Genomic DNA, 14,732 nt, shown 5'->3' on the forward strand with positions numbered 1-14,732 from the left:
TGATTTTGGTCTCTATATTAGGTCATTCTAAATCAATATTGAAAGATAAAAGAAATTATTGTGGTGCAATCTACGATCAAAAATAATCCTGATAGTTATTTTCGTTGATAGCCTAGAACATCACTTTATGGAAATAATACAGCCATTATTGGAAAGAAGACAAACAATATCACAGTGAAAAAGCCTGGAATTTCAAAACTTTGGAAGAGTCTCTAAGCTGAGTCAAATTTTTACCATACAATAGAAAACTTTCTTGTAATAATTGAAATTATGATTTATGTGCACAGCAATGCATAGAGTAAACTATAAAGGAATGAGGAATTAGAGCTCAGAACAGTCACAGATTAACCTACCAAGATATTGTCTATTCAGACAAGTGGACTAGTCTACTCAAGACGAAAATTAAGTTTCAAACATACGGTACCCACTCAAGAATTGGTACCCTAGAATTGCTTGTTACCGTACTACAATAAGGATGAATTCAAGGAATCATCAAACAATGAGCCTCAATAATCATTTTCTCATCTTTAATGAAATGAACAACAATAGAAATTACAAAAATTCTACTTCTCATACAATTTCAAATATTACAATAAGCAATCTTGAATATTAGCCTATTGGGTAACTTCTAAGATAAATTAATAAATTAACTCATAATAAATAACTCTTCTTCTCACTCCTCAACTACGCGTCTAGTACGGTAGCCTATGTGTGAAATGTACAAAAAAAAAACAATCTCACAGTAGGCCTAATGTTAGAGTAGGCCTATTACAATATTTGGTATTCTAAAACCTTATATTTATATTATTTCATTTTTATGTTTTCCAAACATAATAATTAATATGAAAATCAAACTACATTGTATATATACATTATATAAACATTCCAATTTCAATGAATATTCCAATGGGAAATATTTTTCTACAATACGGTAATGAAAAAGTGAGCAATGATTTTTCTATCAATCTTGAATTTTGTTCCAACAAAACCCAAATAATTATTGTTTAATATACTGTATGTGGTTCATGAACTATTTACTATTGAGCTCTAGTTCAAGATATAATCAAAATTTAAATAAGGTAAGCTATTGAGTAGCCTACAGTAGGCCCAACTTACCTATGCAAAAATAATAAATCAATATTATCATAATAAATTATTATAAAACAAGTTCTTTTGATCGAATTTCACCTAAAACTAATGACTGTATGTTTAGAAATGGTATTATCACAGTATAACTATAATTTTCATCAAGTCTTAAATCTCTTGAATCATTGATATAATTCTCAACATTTGCATGATTTTATTTAGTATACGAATTCCATAATATAAACAATGGAATAAGATTGAGAGGCGTAATTTTTCAAAGTGGTCATATAATTTCCAAAGCTGTACAATGAATGTAGAACAAAATTGATGTTGAAGATGAATTATTTATTCATCATCATTCAGGAAATTATCTACACACTTTATTATTTGGCATAACTCATTCAGTAAAGGTATTCTATGTAACATTATGCTGCTGATTTTTAACAGGTCAGATTTTTCAAAACCTCCTATTTCTTTTGCTTCGCCTTTGCCTGATTCCTCGTCTTTGCAAATAGAAGCCAGTGAAAACAAGGGTAACTACAATGATACCAAGAAACAAGTCGATGACAATCATTGATCTGCTGGATATCAACGTCACCTGATGTGGATCAGCCTCGACACAAAGAGATGCTTCAGAACGGTTATACCAGTGGACCAGGCGGGTCCCCGCTAGATATATTGGTGATGCACACCTGAAAATGAGAAACGTTTTCAAAAATTATGAAAGTTGAATACCGTACAGTTTATTTAACTCATGATAGATTTGGTCTGTCATGGAAGTATAATCGTTGAACATTACCTTGACCTTTTGAAATATTTATAAATTATCTTGAGTTGAATAATTTTATCATGAAGTTGTCAATAGATGAAAGCCAATTATATGTTTAGTAGAATATCAAATTATCTGGTTCAACCAAAAAAATGCAATTTTCAAGGTAATTTAATTTTTTTCTTGACAAATTATTTGAATTATTCATGTATTTTTCAATTTGTATAGTCTACTGTATTCGATAGTATCTTTCAATTATTAAAAAGTCATAGAGTATTTTAGATTGAAATAATTTAAAACATTTCAATGAATTGATTGGTTGATTTCAATTATCATATCGAACAACATCGACCAAAGTAGAGGAATACAGATGAATTCTATGCAATAATGTATGTCTTAAGATTCAAAAATTGTTAATTATATCAATGGAAAAGTTTATGAATAATTTGTAAAATTTTCTTTTATAGAACTACATTATCTATAGTATTTTATCTATGGCCGATCGGAGGTTGAGAAAAATGACCCTCGCAGAATGAATAGACTGTATGGAATATAAGCATAGAATAACAAAATATATTTTCATCAAAGCTTTATCTTGACAATATCTGTACCATGAACAACTGAAATCTAACAATACTCTTGTTTAAAAGAAGAAATGTGCAAGAGCAAGTGATAATAGATTATTTCTACAATTTCTAGTTCGTTTTAAAATAATTATAATTATAGATTGTTAGTAGGTACTGTACAACTCAACTTGTTTTCAGAAAATTTGAATAATTCATTTTACGTTTGATTGAATTGAATTTAATTTGATTCCCTCTAGACTTTTAATTGTATTTTTTGGGAAATGAACATTTATTATTTATTATTACTTTGAACTATAGGAATTTATGAAATGATAAGTTTCTAATAATTGAATTACCTCAATTCTTCCAACATCTCTTGTTCTGTATGGTATAGTATTGTAACTACCCTATTCAGCAGTTTCTGCATTTCACAATTGCAGTGCCAAGGGTTCTTTTGCAAATTAATTTTGCGCATTCTATCCCAATCAACAGCATGCTCTGGCAGTGTTGTAAGTTGATTACCACTCAGATCAAGCTGAAAAAGTGAAAACATACTTTATTTTTAAAGGTATTTTCCATAAAAAATGTTTTTTGAAAAATGTTCTCCATATCATTGAACATCTATGAATTGTGAAAATTCGTAGTGATTACCCGAAGAATATAAAACCAATATACATAATTATACTGAATGTTATTAGGTTTATTTTTCCAATATAACGATTGAATCATTTAGTGAAATTAGAATAAAGATCCACTAGGCCTACTGGAATAAACCATAATATTTTATGAATTTCTTTGGAATGGCATAATAATATTCAATTTTATGAATACATTATACATATTACAATAAGGACCGATCATCAAGGCCAACAGTAGGTATAATTACTTCATAGGTCGTTTTTATAAAAGAAAGAGATGAAAGAAAAATTATGCATAATGCACGGAAATATATCATAAATTACTATTGTATTCTTCTATAACTTTATAGTGAAAAAAAGTATTTAAGGTTATGAGGGGCAGTATTTGGTCAGAGTGATGGTGGAGGGGAGTTTTAGCGGTTGATGGAGGAGGATTTAAATGTGTTTGTCAAACAGTGTGTGGGAGGAAAAGTTGATTTGGTCATTTAGAATATTGTTTGGCTGTTGTTTGTTGTACTTGTATATCTCAAACTGTTCCAGTATATCTAATTTTCTGTTTTTGTGGGAATAGTGGAGCATTTCAAGGTTATTGTCTATGTCAGGGTGTGTGAGGTCAGTGGAGGTGATGATTGTGTTCTGCAAAGGTGAAATGGGAGAAAGGGTGGGTAATGGCTCTTGTGTGTTCTTTGGATCTCATGTTGAAATTTCTGGCTGTATTTCCTATGTAGAGTTTACTGCAATCTGTACAATTTAGTTTATAAATTCCTATTGTGTTGATGCTGAGGGGTGTTGTGTGGGGACAAGAGCTTCTTGAGTGAATTTGTGGTTCTTTATGCAACCTTGTATTTCATTTTCTTGAATGATGCTGCTATTTTGTAAGTTCTATTGTTGTGGTATGTGAGAGTGATGAATTCTATATGATTGTCAGTATTGTATCTGTCTTTGTTGTTTTTTATTTCATGTAGTAGTTTATCAATCATTGAGGGTTTGTATCCATTTTGTTGTGCAATACATTTTTTTGTGTGCAGTTCAGTATTGTAATCTGTGGTTGTCTTTGGGATATTCATTAATGTGTATAGCATGTGGTTGTAGGCTGCTAGTTTGTGTTGGATCATCAAAAATCAAAAAGTCCGCAAATAAAGTGAATATTATTAATACCGATACCTACCTCACAGAGGTTCAAGTTGTTCAGAGCTGACATTTCAATCGTCTTCAATCCACTATTCGTAATCTTAAGAGAATTACAAGTTCCATTACCTGAAAAATGTAAACTTTCGGACTTGATCAAAATCGTTCTCGAAGTAACTCAGATCAAGCAATAATGGACTGTATCTTTTCCTTGCCAATGAGGAGCATATGGTTGGTATTAGCCTACAAACATTTTTGTTTGTAATATTGGAATCGAACATTGAAATCTATACAATATTATCTGAGTTTTATTAATTTATATTATCAATATTTATACTACTATACTAGATTTTTCAATGCATGATAATACATAAATTTCAACAATAATATTATTGTATATAATATCATAATATTATATACAGTATTTTTTTATTTCAAAAAATAATATATCGAATGCAACATTTCTAATGTTGTTTCGAAAGGTACTAGCAGAGAATATCCATTTATATTATAACAAATAAAGGATAATAACAGTTGTTTCAACAAGCTATGACTTAATTGAATAACATACCTAAATTTGTCAATAGCCATAATCATAGATTGGTTATTCTATCAAAAAGATCAATGAAATGCACATATATTTTCCAAATTTATGTTTAAAACCAGCTATAGCCTATGTGGAATGAACAGCTTAGAATAGATTGTTCAATTTTCTCAATGTGATAGAGTTACCTTGAGTATTTTTTTGTAAATTGAATATAACTATGATATATTTTAATAAAACGTTTCTTGTGTAAAATGCTTGTGCTTCTTAAATGTTGAAATAGAGAAACTTGGTATTTGTGATGTAGTCCATTTCAAAGATATTATTCGAACTTATAATATATTATCGTTATTGTGATAACTTCTTCAAATTAATTTTAAAGATCAATCAGAAAAACAATGGGAAAATGTTTCCAAAGTTTTATCCACTTTACTGTTGATAATATTACGGTATCTAGATGCACTTTGTAATCATGGAATATTGGTTTACAATTAACATTATTTATCATTCATTAGCACAAAATTACGTATTATTATGACTATAATATTAATATTATTATCTATAGTCTCTCATTCACGCTTAAAACAAAACCTTCGCTCTCATAGTCTGCATTGTATTTCATGCAATTATATTTGGAAAGTTTCCAATAATATCCATATGTGTTTAACATTAATTTCAACACTGTGTTTCATAACAATAAAGTAAATTCATAGTTTTGTTGAAAAAACATATCGTTATTTTCATACGATGTACTGTACTATTTTTGATGTAGGAATTTAGTTTTTTGATCAATATAAGAAATAATGCTTGTTGTATGGATACTAGAATAATCAAAATGAATATTTTCCGATTATTATCTATAATATAGAATGTGAAAAAAATAATAAGATGTGAAAAAAATGTGTAAAATAACCTTATCCAAAGTAATCTACTCACTGGTGTTGAATAGACCGTCAAACGAGTTGGGCGGGAGTCTCACAAGGTGTTTCAAATTCGAAAGTGATAGAAATTGTAATGAGCCAATACCGGGAGGCCGAGGCTGCAGAGCTATTATAGCTGAGTCATCAATAACAAGCTCTTTCAAAGAGAATCCGCTTGATTTTGGCAATTTATTAATTTGATTCCAAGATGCATCAATTTTCTAGAAATAATAAAAACACTTGAAACTAGTCGTTTGCAGATAAAACTATAATAAAAGGATAATTATTTTCTGTACGGTAGGTACTGAATTGATGAAATAAAACAGTTTTGGTCTAGAGGAACAATAATAATTATTATAAGCAAACTCAAATATCTGCTACCTATATAGAGCAGGAGGAGTATCGTGTAGCCTATTAAAAAGTTCAGTGTATTGTAGAAATAATAACAATTAGTATTTTCCAATGTATGAAGGAAAATGTTCATTCCATGATTCACTGGTTTTAATGTTCTGTACTATTTTTACAAATAAAAAAAATCAACCAAACCTATCATGCTGAAAACTCCATCCAAACAATATTATAATTTCATCAAAGCATGCTGATGTGCTTTTAAGATTTTCAAGCATTGATTGATGTTTATTCATCTTTCTTCCACGTGTGTCTCTCCATCGGTACCGTATCTTATAAATCATATTGATAGGAATAGAATGTAATTTTTGTATAATTGCTTCATCTCTCTCTCTCTCTTCAAAGGCGCTACAGCCCAATTCGGGCTCTGGCCTCAACCAATCTAAACCTCCATTCAATAATTGCTTTATGATGACAAATAAATTCAATTAGAAATCTGCTCCCAATTCTAGAATCCTGATTTATTTTAAAAGGTTGCTGATTCATGAGTATAATACCTCTATTAAAATCAGGGTCCATCTTCAAATTTATGTTCATTTTGAATTTTCATCATGTTGTACTTTTTGAATATGGCATGGAAAATTATGAAATTCATGATCGGTGACATCGATTTATGTGAAGATTCGACTGAAGAGTATTTTTCATTCAAAATTTACATTCTTCAAATATTGTAGATATGTTGTTGAGTTGGGTTTAGGCCAATATTTAGCTTGCAATTTGTATTGATCATGGTATTTCCCTTGTAAAACTATCAACAGGACTACAAAAGAATCATGCAAGTGTTTTCCTTGATTATAAATTCTCACTAACCTATCTAATGAAAGATTATAATAATCAGCAGTTTACAAAACTGTGACGGAAAGCACAGGATATGATCATCTTATTTATGTATAGTTTTCCTCAATTTTATAATTCTCTTATTGTGAAGAACCGTTCCACATAATATGTCATGGAACTGATTCAGGAAGTCGGGACCTCCCAAAATTCTTCCTATTCGCAGTAGCGCGGACTAGTGTGTCACTGTAGAATAATTTTGTCAACATTTTTATGCATTAAATGCAAATTTTTGCAAAATATTCCTCAATACATTGACAATACAATTTTCTCGATCATTCTCTCTGGAATGTAACGACCAAGTTTTGAAATTTCTATACATCATATACTGCCGTATGTTTATTTATAAAGGAATTATAAAACGAGAGTATGTTTACAAATATAATGATAGATATTATAAAACAAGAGTCTCTTTTCAAGAAAAATTCTAAATTCTCAAGTTTTTAAATTTTAAAATGATTAATCCTTCTTATTCATCGGACAAATAATTGACAACCAAATTTGGAAATTCACATGGCATGAGAATTCATAAGAAAGTTATAATAATTTATATGATTAAGGATGATCACTTTGTAGCATAAATTGAATAGCATTGGCCATTAAGTATAGAATAGTATCATAGAATTTGTCAACCAAATTTGGAAATTCACATGGCATGAGAATTCATAAGAAAGTTATAATTTATATGATTAAGGATGATCACTTTGTAGCATAAATTGAATAGCATTGGCCATTAAGTATAGAATAGTATCATAGAATTTGTCTCTCATGTTACATTAGGGTCATCATATAAGCATACATGGACTAACACTTGATTTAAATCTCATTTGTTGTGATATTTTTACTATTGAAATGGAGAGGTTCAATACCAGATACCAGATCACATCATAAACTTTGAAACTAGGAATTAATATTTTAGAATTAGAAGAAACATAGAACTAGCCACTCACCTCAACAATCGGCAGACGTTTGATGATAGATTCTATGCTTGTCAGGCTGTTATTCCCAATATGAAGATATCTGACACTACTATTGTCATTCAGCCTGAACTCCACAAGAGAGTTGAAACTCAGATCGATGGATGATAAACGCTGCAGTTTTGAAATAAAGCTGACGTTAGAAAGCAAATTATGTTGTAAGCTCAAATCAGAAATCACATTATCTTCACCGAATGCATCCGGCTTCAAATCTTTGAGCTGGTTGTGTGACAAGTCCACATTGATGAGCAATTTCTGTTCCACCAATGCACTTGGTGATAATGTTTTCAAAGCATTTCTGGAGAAGTTCAAATGAGTCAAAAATGCAATAGACTTGAATGCTGATGATGGAAACTCTGAAATCTTATTAGCACTCACATCCAAGTGTACAAGAGATCCCAGTTTCAACGAATCATTGGAAGAAATCATGAATATATTGTTGTAGCTGAGATCTAGTTTAAATAGAGACGTCGTACTTTGCAAGTAGCGTATGTCAAAAGTTTGTAAAGCGTTATGTGATAAGTTCAAAACTTTCAGACTTTTCAGTCCAATGAACGCTTCTTCAGATATACTTTCGATATCATTGTGAGACAAACTTAGAGCTGTCAAATTTTGATACTGACTGAATGAGTACGATGGGATTACTTTCAAATAATTGAAATCCAAGTATAACTCGGAGACGTTGAGTCTTTCAAACCTATCGGTAGGCTGAAGAGAAGATAGGTTCATATGCTGCATTGAAACTTTTAGATCGTAACTATTGTTAGGGGTGTCGCTAATTTCGAGCATCATTTTAGCTAGTCTTGGTCTTCGCGTACAGTTGACAAAAATGTTCTCGTGATTGTCGGTAAATTTCTGCCGAGAACAAGTGCAGATATCGCAGACGCCGTTCAAGAACGCACACTCCACTGCTGCAAATGCCAACACTAATACCAACGCTTCCATATACATTTTGGTGTGATCCTGAAAAATGTAAAAGAAGCATCTGTTAATTCTCTTAGGAATGTTGATAAAATTTATAGAAATCCTCAGTCTTTTACAATTGATATAAATAGAATGATAGAAATTTATTTTATTAATGGATTAAGTTGCACTCAAAATAGAAAAATTATCCTATCTATATATTACATATCGACTGCTATCTTGTAGTATATATCTGATATGGATATGGAGGATATCTCGACTGATAACGAGAAAATTATTCTAGAAATGAGTTTCATTTTTCTTGGTATTGAAATATCATATCAAGAATAGCTCTTCTACATCAGGACAGTCAACAATTGGAAAGTCAACAATCAATACTGGACAAAAGTTTATCTGACTGAGTACGGTCTACGTGTTTGCATCTCTGCTTTCCACAAAATCCGTCCTGAGAGAGGATACGCGTAACGTAATATCGGCACGCGTATGATAATAATATCAGACTGTATAATATAAAACTATATCCAAGGTATTTAAAAATGAACACAATAAGTCCACTTGGAAGCCAGGCTGGATGTCATTTTTTCCATCTATAATAAAAGTCCTCTTTCACAAACCTGTGCATTAAATATATAGATACCTCCGCTCTTTGAAAATCGGGAAATTATAGTTATCAATGAACGAGAAGAAATCTTTCTGGCAATAAAATGACCAGACAGTTGTTATTACACAGTCAACGCTAGCAGATCAAATTCGGAGGCTTAGTATCAGTGGTTAGGATAATTTGATGCTGATAGTGTTGGTTTTGTTGATTTTTGAGGACGCTCGATAAGTCGATGAAGGCTGAGAATGCGTCTAGTCGTTTCAAGACATATTGCTGAATGTTTATTGAGAATATTGCTGTATAGTTTCTTTTTTGCGAGGGTACCTTATTTTGTGGCGTGCTGGTACCAAATTTGGGATATTTAGAGGTAAGTGCGTCATCGAGCTTCAGGGGGATGGTTACACGGGCACCCCTGGGTTCAAGCACGTAATATGTAGTTGGCCTGAAAATGCAGTGTAGAGTGTAGCTGCTAGTGTTTGCCAAAAAGCTAATCGACGCGGACAATGTTATTGGTGAGTTTATAAGGGGAAGAAGAGAGTGAAAATTGTTTGTATTTGCTACTGAGAATATGCATTTTTGATAATATTCATGTAAAATAAGAAGAGGAATAGTAGCCTTCTCTGTATCACAAAAGAAATCTTTCAGATTCCAACCTGAATAAAAATGTTTTATGAAACTCCACGTCACCTCTCACTGTGGTTAGAAAATTTCAAATCAATAAAGACTACCCTGATTCATCCATTCTATCACGGATGGATGAATCACACATTATTCACTGGATATCAAAGTACTATTTTTGAACTCAAAATGTGGGTGATTCACTCATTCATTCCCTAATAGTTTAAGGATTATAAACATAATTATTGTAATATTGTGGATAACCCTTAAGTCATCCATTCAACGGGGAAATTTACACATATAATACTGTAAATACACCTAATCAATTTGACACGCTACTAAAGAGCAAATTGGGAGATTCGATGATAACTTATTAGGTATGGGCCTACACATAGTATGGTAACTAACTGTTTATATTGTTCCAAAACTTTTCAACTTATTTCCATTATCTATCATGTTGAAGATCACTGGGGTCACGTGAATTATGGGTAATGGGGTAAAGTTATACCTATGAGCCTATTATAAAAGTCACAGACTTCAATAAATGCTGAGCATCCTAATATGAGTGTGAGAAATTCATCCTCCTTTCAATCAATTCTATTGAAATATAATTCAGTAAGAATAGATAAAGATTTTATATTATAATGATGATATACTACTAGATACAATCTATAGGTGCATACAGTGGTGCAGTAAATAACTAAGTGTGAATAAAGACTTTCAGACTCACTTGTTGAAAATAAAAGCTCATAATGTTATGAATTTCAAGTGAAGTGTAGCCAAATATTGTCAAGTTTCAAGATAATAGCCTCATTCTTCAATGTTTAACTTTATGAGAGTTTACGACGAAACTAATGATCTGTTTATTCTCTATCTATTGGCTGCTAGCTCAATGACACCAAAATGAATTATCAGCAAAAGGTACATTTTCGTTGACAGTGAAATATTAACTGTCTGGAGTTATTAAATAGCCTTCTCAGATTTCTCTGTAATATTTTTATTAAATTTCAATCCCATTAAAAGATTTTAGAAAAAATAATAGTTATAGCCTATATAAATTTAATATTTTTATAGGTTTACTTCCTCATTACGCTCATCATTGTAACAACATAGATTTAGCCGCAAGAAAACATTTCGTGATACATTTAATTTAGCCTTATGACTCACAACCCAAATTATAAAATATCCAATACCTTTCTATAAGAACAAAAATTTCAGTTTGAATGTATTATTGTTGTTTCAGAACTCGAGAACCAGGTTCCTGATTGTTTTCAAACCATGTTTATAGTTTTTAATTTTGAACTCAGTCTGCAGTCTGACCAATGATATTGTCTACTCAGTAGCCCCTCTTGGATGAATAATCTAACATAGAATTCAAAATATTATGACTAGATGATAATTTACTTTGATAATAATCACTTCTTAATACAACGTTCCATCGACTTCCTTGATTGATTCTATGTATAAATTGGTAGAAGAATGTCATAGGTACCGTAAGTATAGAATTTCTAAGAATTCATTCCTAATTATTGAATCTATTCTCAAGTCATGTATAGGGCTATCTATAGCCCTATATATATTTTTTTATAATAATTTTAGTAATCTTCAAGAAGTAGTCTCTACCGGTATAGGATAATAATTATAATAATACGTATCACACCGTTATTGATTCTTATATTATTCCCATAATATGTAGTAGCATAGTCTAATCATATGAATTATCTGATGCATTTTTTTTAATATGTGGTACCATAACTATTAGCAGTTGAAAGCGAGGCTGCAATTATATTATTGATGTAGAATACAGGTTTTAGGCTATAGGTAGCCGGCTCGTGAAAACAAGAGATAAACACTTCCATATTTGAATGTATAATAATAGACTATTGCTTACCTTAATGAATGGATACGTCACATTCCTTGGGAAACAGTCATAAGAGCACATCAAAATGAATCAACAGGTGATAATTGGCATATCACTGTCACCGGACTAGAACTGCTCTCACTGTACTCTTCTTGCCAACTCAAGCAAACTCGCATTATTGACTTGAGGAAAATAATACTGCCAAATAACAACAGGCCTCTACAGTTTGTACGCAGCGGAAGATAACGTCGATTGGTACTCTTCAGTTCGACCTAGCTGATAAGATTGTTGCAGTGAGTTGTGCTAGTATAGTGTGTTGCAATGCATGCCTTGAAAAGCACGCTTCTTCTACAAGGTTTTCACTCCCACTCCTTATATCTACACCAAACAGATATAGGCGTAGTTAAGAAGCAACTACAAAGCACGAAACTATTTTCCACACAATTAAATCACCTTCTTAAATTAATAAGAATTCGATCAGTTGACATAGAATATTATAATCCTCACGGATGAATAATAAAAGTTACCGCAATTCTGAAAGTTACATGAATATACTTAGATAATAATCACTACCTACTGAATACAACGTTCCACCGACTTCCTTGATGAGTAGCTAGACCGGACTGTTGTTGAGGTTAGAGCGTTTTATTTTTCACGGATTATTATCCCCCTCCACGACATTCCACTTGCATTATCTAGTAAACTCAGCTCTGAGTTCTCAGCTGTTTCCAAGCGCCGGTCAAATCCCATGAAGCACTGTGTTGGAACATTCTACGAAACGCCCTTCACTGTTCAAGTTGAAGCTATCAACAACCGGTCCGCTATTGGTATTCCTTTTATTGGACAGCTTGTAGCGCTGATGATCGAATCGCTTTTATAGGCTATTCATTTGATGGCAGCTCGAGTTACTCGATGCAAATTGATCCTCACGGACAAGCAATTCGATTCTTCTATTCATCGATTCAGTTTTATGTTGATAGGTACTGAATTACTATTCCAGTAAATTGAATAAATCATAAAATTGATAGGCCCAATATTATTACAGATATCTGAACAATTAATCAATTTTCTTTGGATCAATAAATGATATAAATTACGTACTGTATAATCAGGACTCTAGGAAGACCACCTTTGCCACTAGTAGAGGTAGTCATACGATTGATATGATAATTTACAAGAATAAGGAGATTTGATGAATAGATTCGAATAGCAACCTGCTTCCTCCACTCTAAATATTACTTATTCAAATACGCATAGTTAACAATCCACATCGAGAAGGGACAGTATTGGAAAATTGCGGTATAAATGCCTTCAGCTTTACTTAAACCAATCTAATTTTGAAAATATTCACGATATATAGTTAGTTTGTAGAAATGTTTCTCCTCTTCAGACTGCAATAGATTTTACCATGAATTCACCACCATGAATTCACCACTACAACGATGAGGACGATGTGGTTCCAGCTACCAGGGTATGTACTGAAACCCTATAAAAATTCAGCTTTCTGTTGCGAAAAACATTGTTTTTTGTATTCATTAACTGGGCTACACAGAAAGATAATGAAGAACGAAGAGCGGAACCCAATTATTTTTATATTTTCCATTTAGTCTTCACTTGTTTTTAAGAACATTGAAAATCCAATCTATACTGAGAACATTTTTTTCAAATTACCATAAATAAAAAACTGAAAATACAAGCCTGAACACTATATATTCATAATATTCGATTATTTCACACCCTATTTGATTATGAACACATAATCAATCAATTTATTATTAACTCAATTGGTATAGGTACAGGAAATTAATTAATCCAATTGAGTTAATAATAAATTGATTGAATATGTGCTCATAATCAAATAAGGTGTGAAATAATAGAATATTATGAATATATAGTGTTCAGGCTTGTATTTTCAGTTTTTTATTTATGGTAATTTAAAAAAAATGTATATATATAAATATAAAAAATATAAAATATATATATATATATATATATATATATAATTGAGGTTAGGTTTGGTTGACCTGGATGGCCTTGAGGTTTTGAGGTTAGGTTTGATAGGTACAAGGTACCTTGTCTGAGGAGAAACACCATGCAGAAAGTAAAGATTTTTTGCTCCTCTCGGAAATTCCCTAGCCCCTATTTATCACCTCAATAGCTTATCTAGAATATTATCCCAACATCATTCTATTCATTATTTGTTTTCTTCGATCAGTGGAGAGTGGAGTTTCTGTTCAGTAATTCGTATATTCTTCCCAGCCCACGAGATGCATTGTGAGCCTACCTAGAATTGAACCATGAAATTCATTTTCATTTCTATGAATGCAGGTACAGTAGATATATTATTGATTCATCCACAATGTATGAGATTCATTTTTTCCATTGTTTTTATGAATCGGATTGGTCATAAATAAAAGTGCAATTCCTTGGAGGCATTCGTGCAGCGCACCTATAATAGTCCGGGCGCAAATGTCATTCTGTGGTCATTTTTGAGTAACAGCCGAGGAAGATGTCTCAACTTCTTCGTTAGGTCTCGCATAATAAGGATCGTGATAATGATAAGTCGAAGTCACAGGCAAACACCACGAAAAAAAGATTGCCGCCAAAATTTTTATTGTTTTACTATATCGCTTGTATTTCTTGTATTTCAATAACCGTTCAAGATACTTGACCGTTTTTGAACGGACATATTTTTTCAATCTTCCTCTACAAATTTTGTTCTATGAAATTTCCCTCTAACGCATATTTTATTAGTTGTATCCATCAAAAGCGCAAAAAAGGTTTTTTCTAATTTTTTAAAAATTTCTTTCCATTATAACTTGCAATCAATAAAAATAAAAAATAAATTTCATCCCATT

At 31.5% G+C, this 14,732-nt stretch overlaps 1 protein-coding gene across 1 annotated transcript in view; it reads right to left on the minus strand.

Moving 5' to 3' along the window:
• Positions 1-512: 512 nt before the first annotated feature.
• LOC111043533 (toll-like receptor 8) overlaps positions 513-14,732 on the minus strand; it is a 34,672-nt gene continuing 20,452 nt past the window's right edge. The window contains exons 8-12 of the mRNA XM_039420073.1: positions 7,844-8,833; positions 5,668-5,872; positions 4,228-4,316; positions 2,778-2,956; positions 513-1,778 (exon numbers count right to left, since the gene is read on the minus strand). Of these exons, the coding sequence (XP_039276007.1) occupies positions 1,544-1,778; positions 2,778-2,956; positions 4,228-4,316; positions 5,668-5,872; positions 7,844-8,833 (1,698 nt within the window). The 3' untranslated portion in view covers positions 513-1,543. The remainder of the gene's footprint in view (positions 1,779-2,777; positions 2,957-4,227; positions 4,317-5,667; positions 5,873-7,843; positions 8,834-14,732) is intronic.

This window comes from Nilaparvata lugens, chromosome 2 (genome assembly GCF_014356525.2).
Source record: "Nilaparvata lugens isolate BPH chromosome 2, ASM1435652v1, whole genome shotgun sequence".
Classification (NCBI taxonomy): Eukaryota; Metazoa; Arthropoda; class Insecta; order Hemiptera; family Delphacidae; genus Nilaparvata; species Nilaparvata lugens.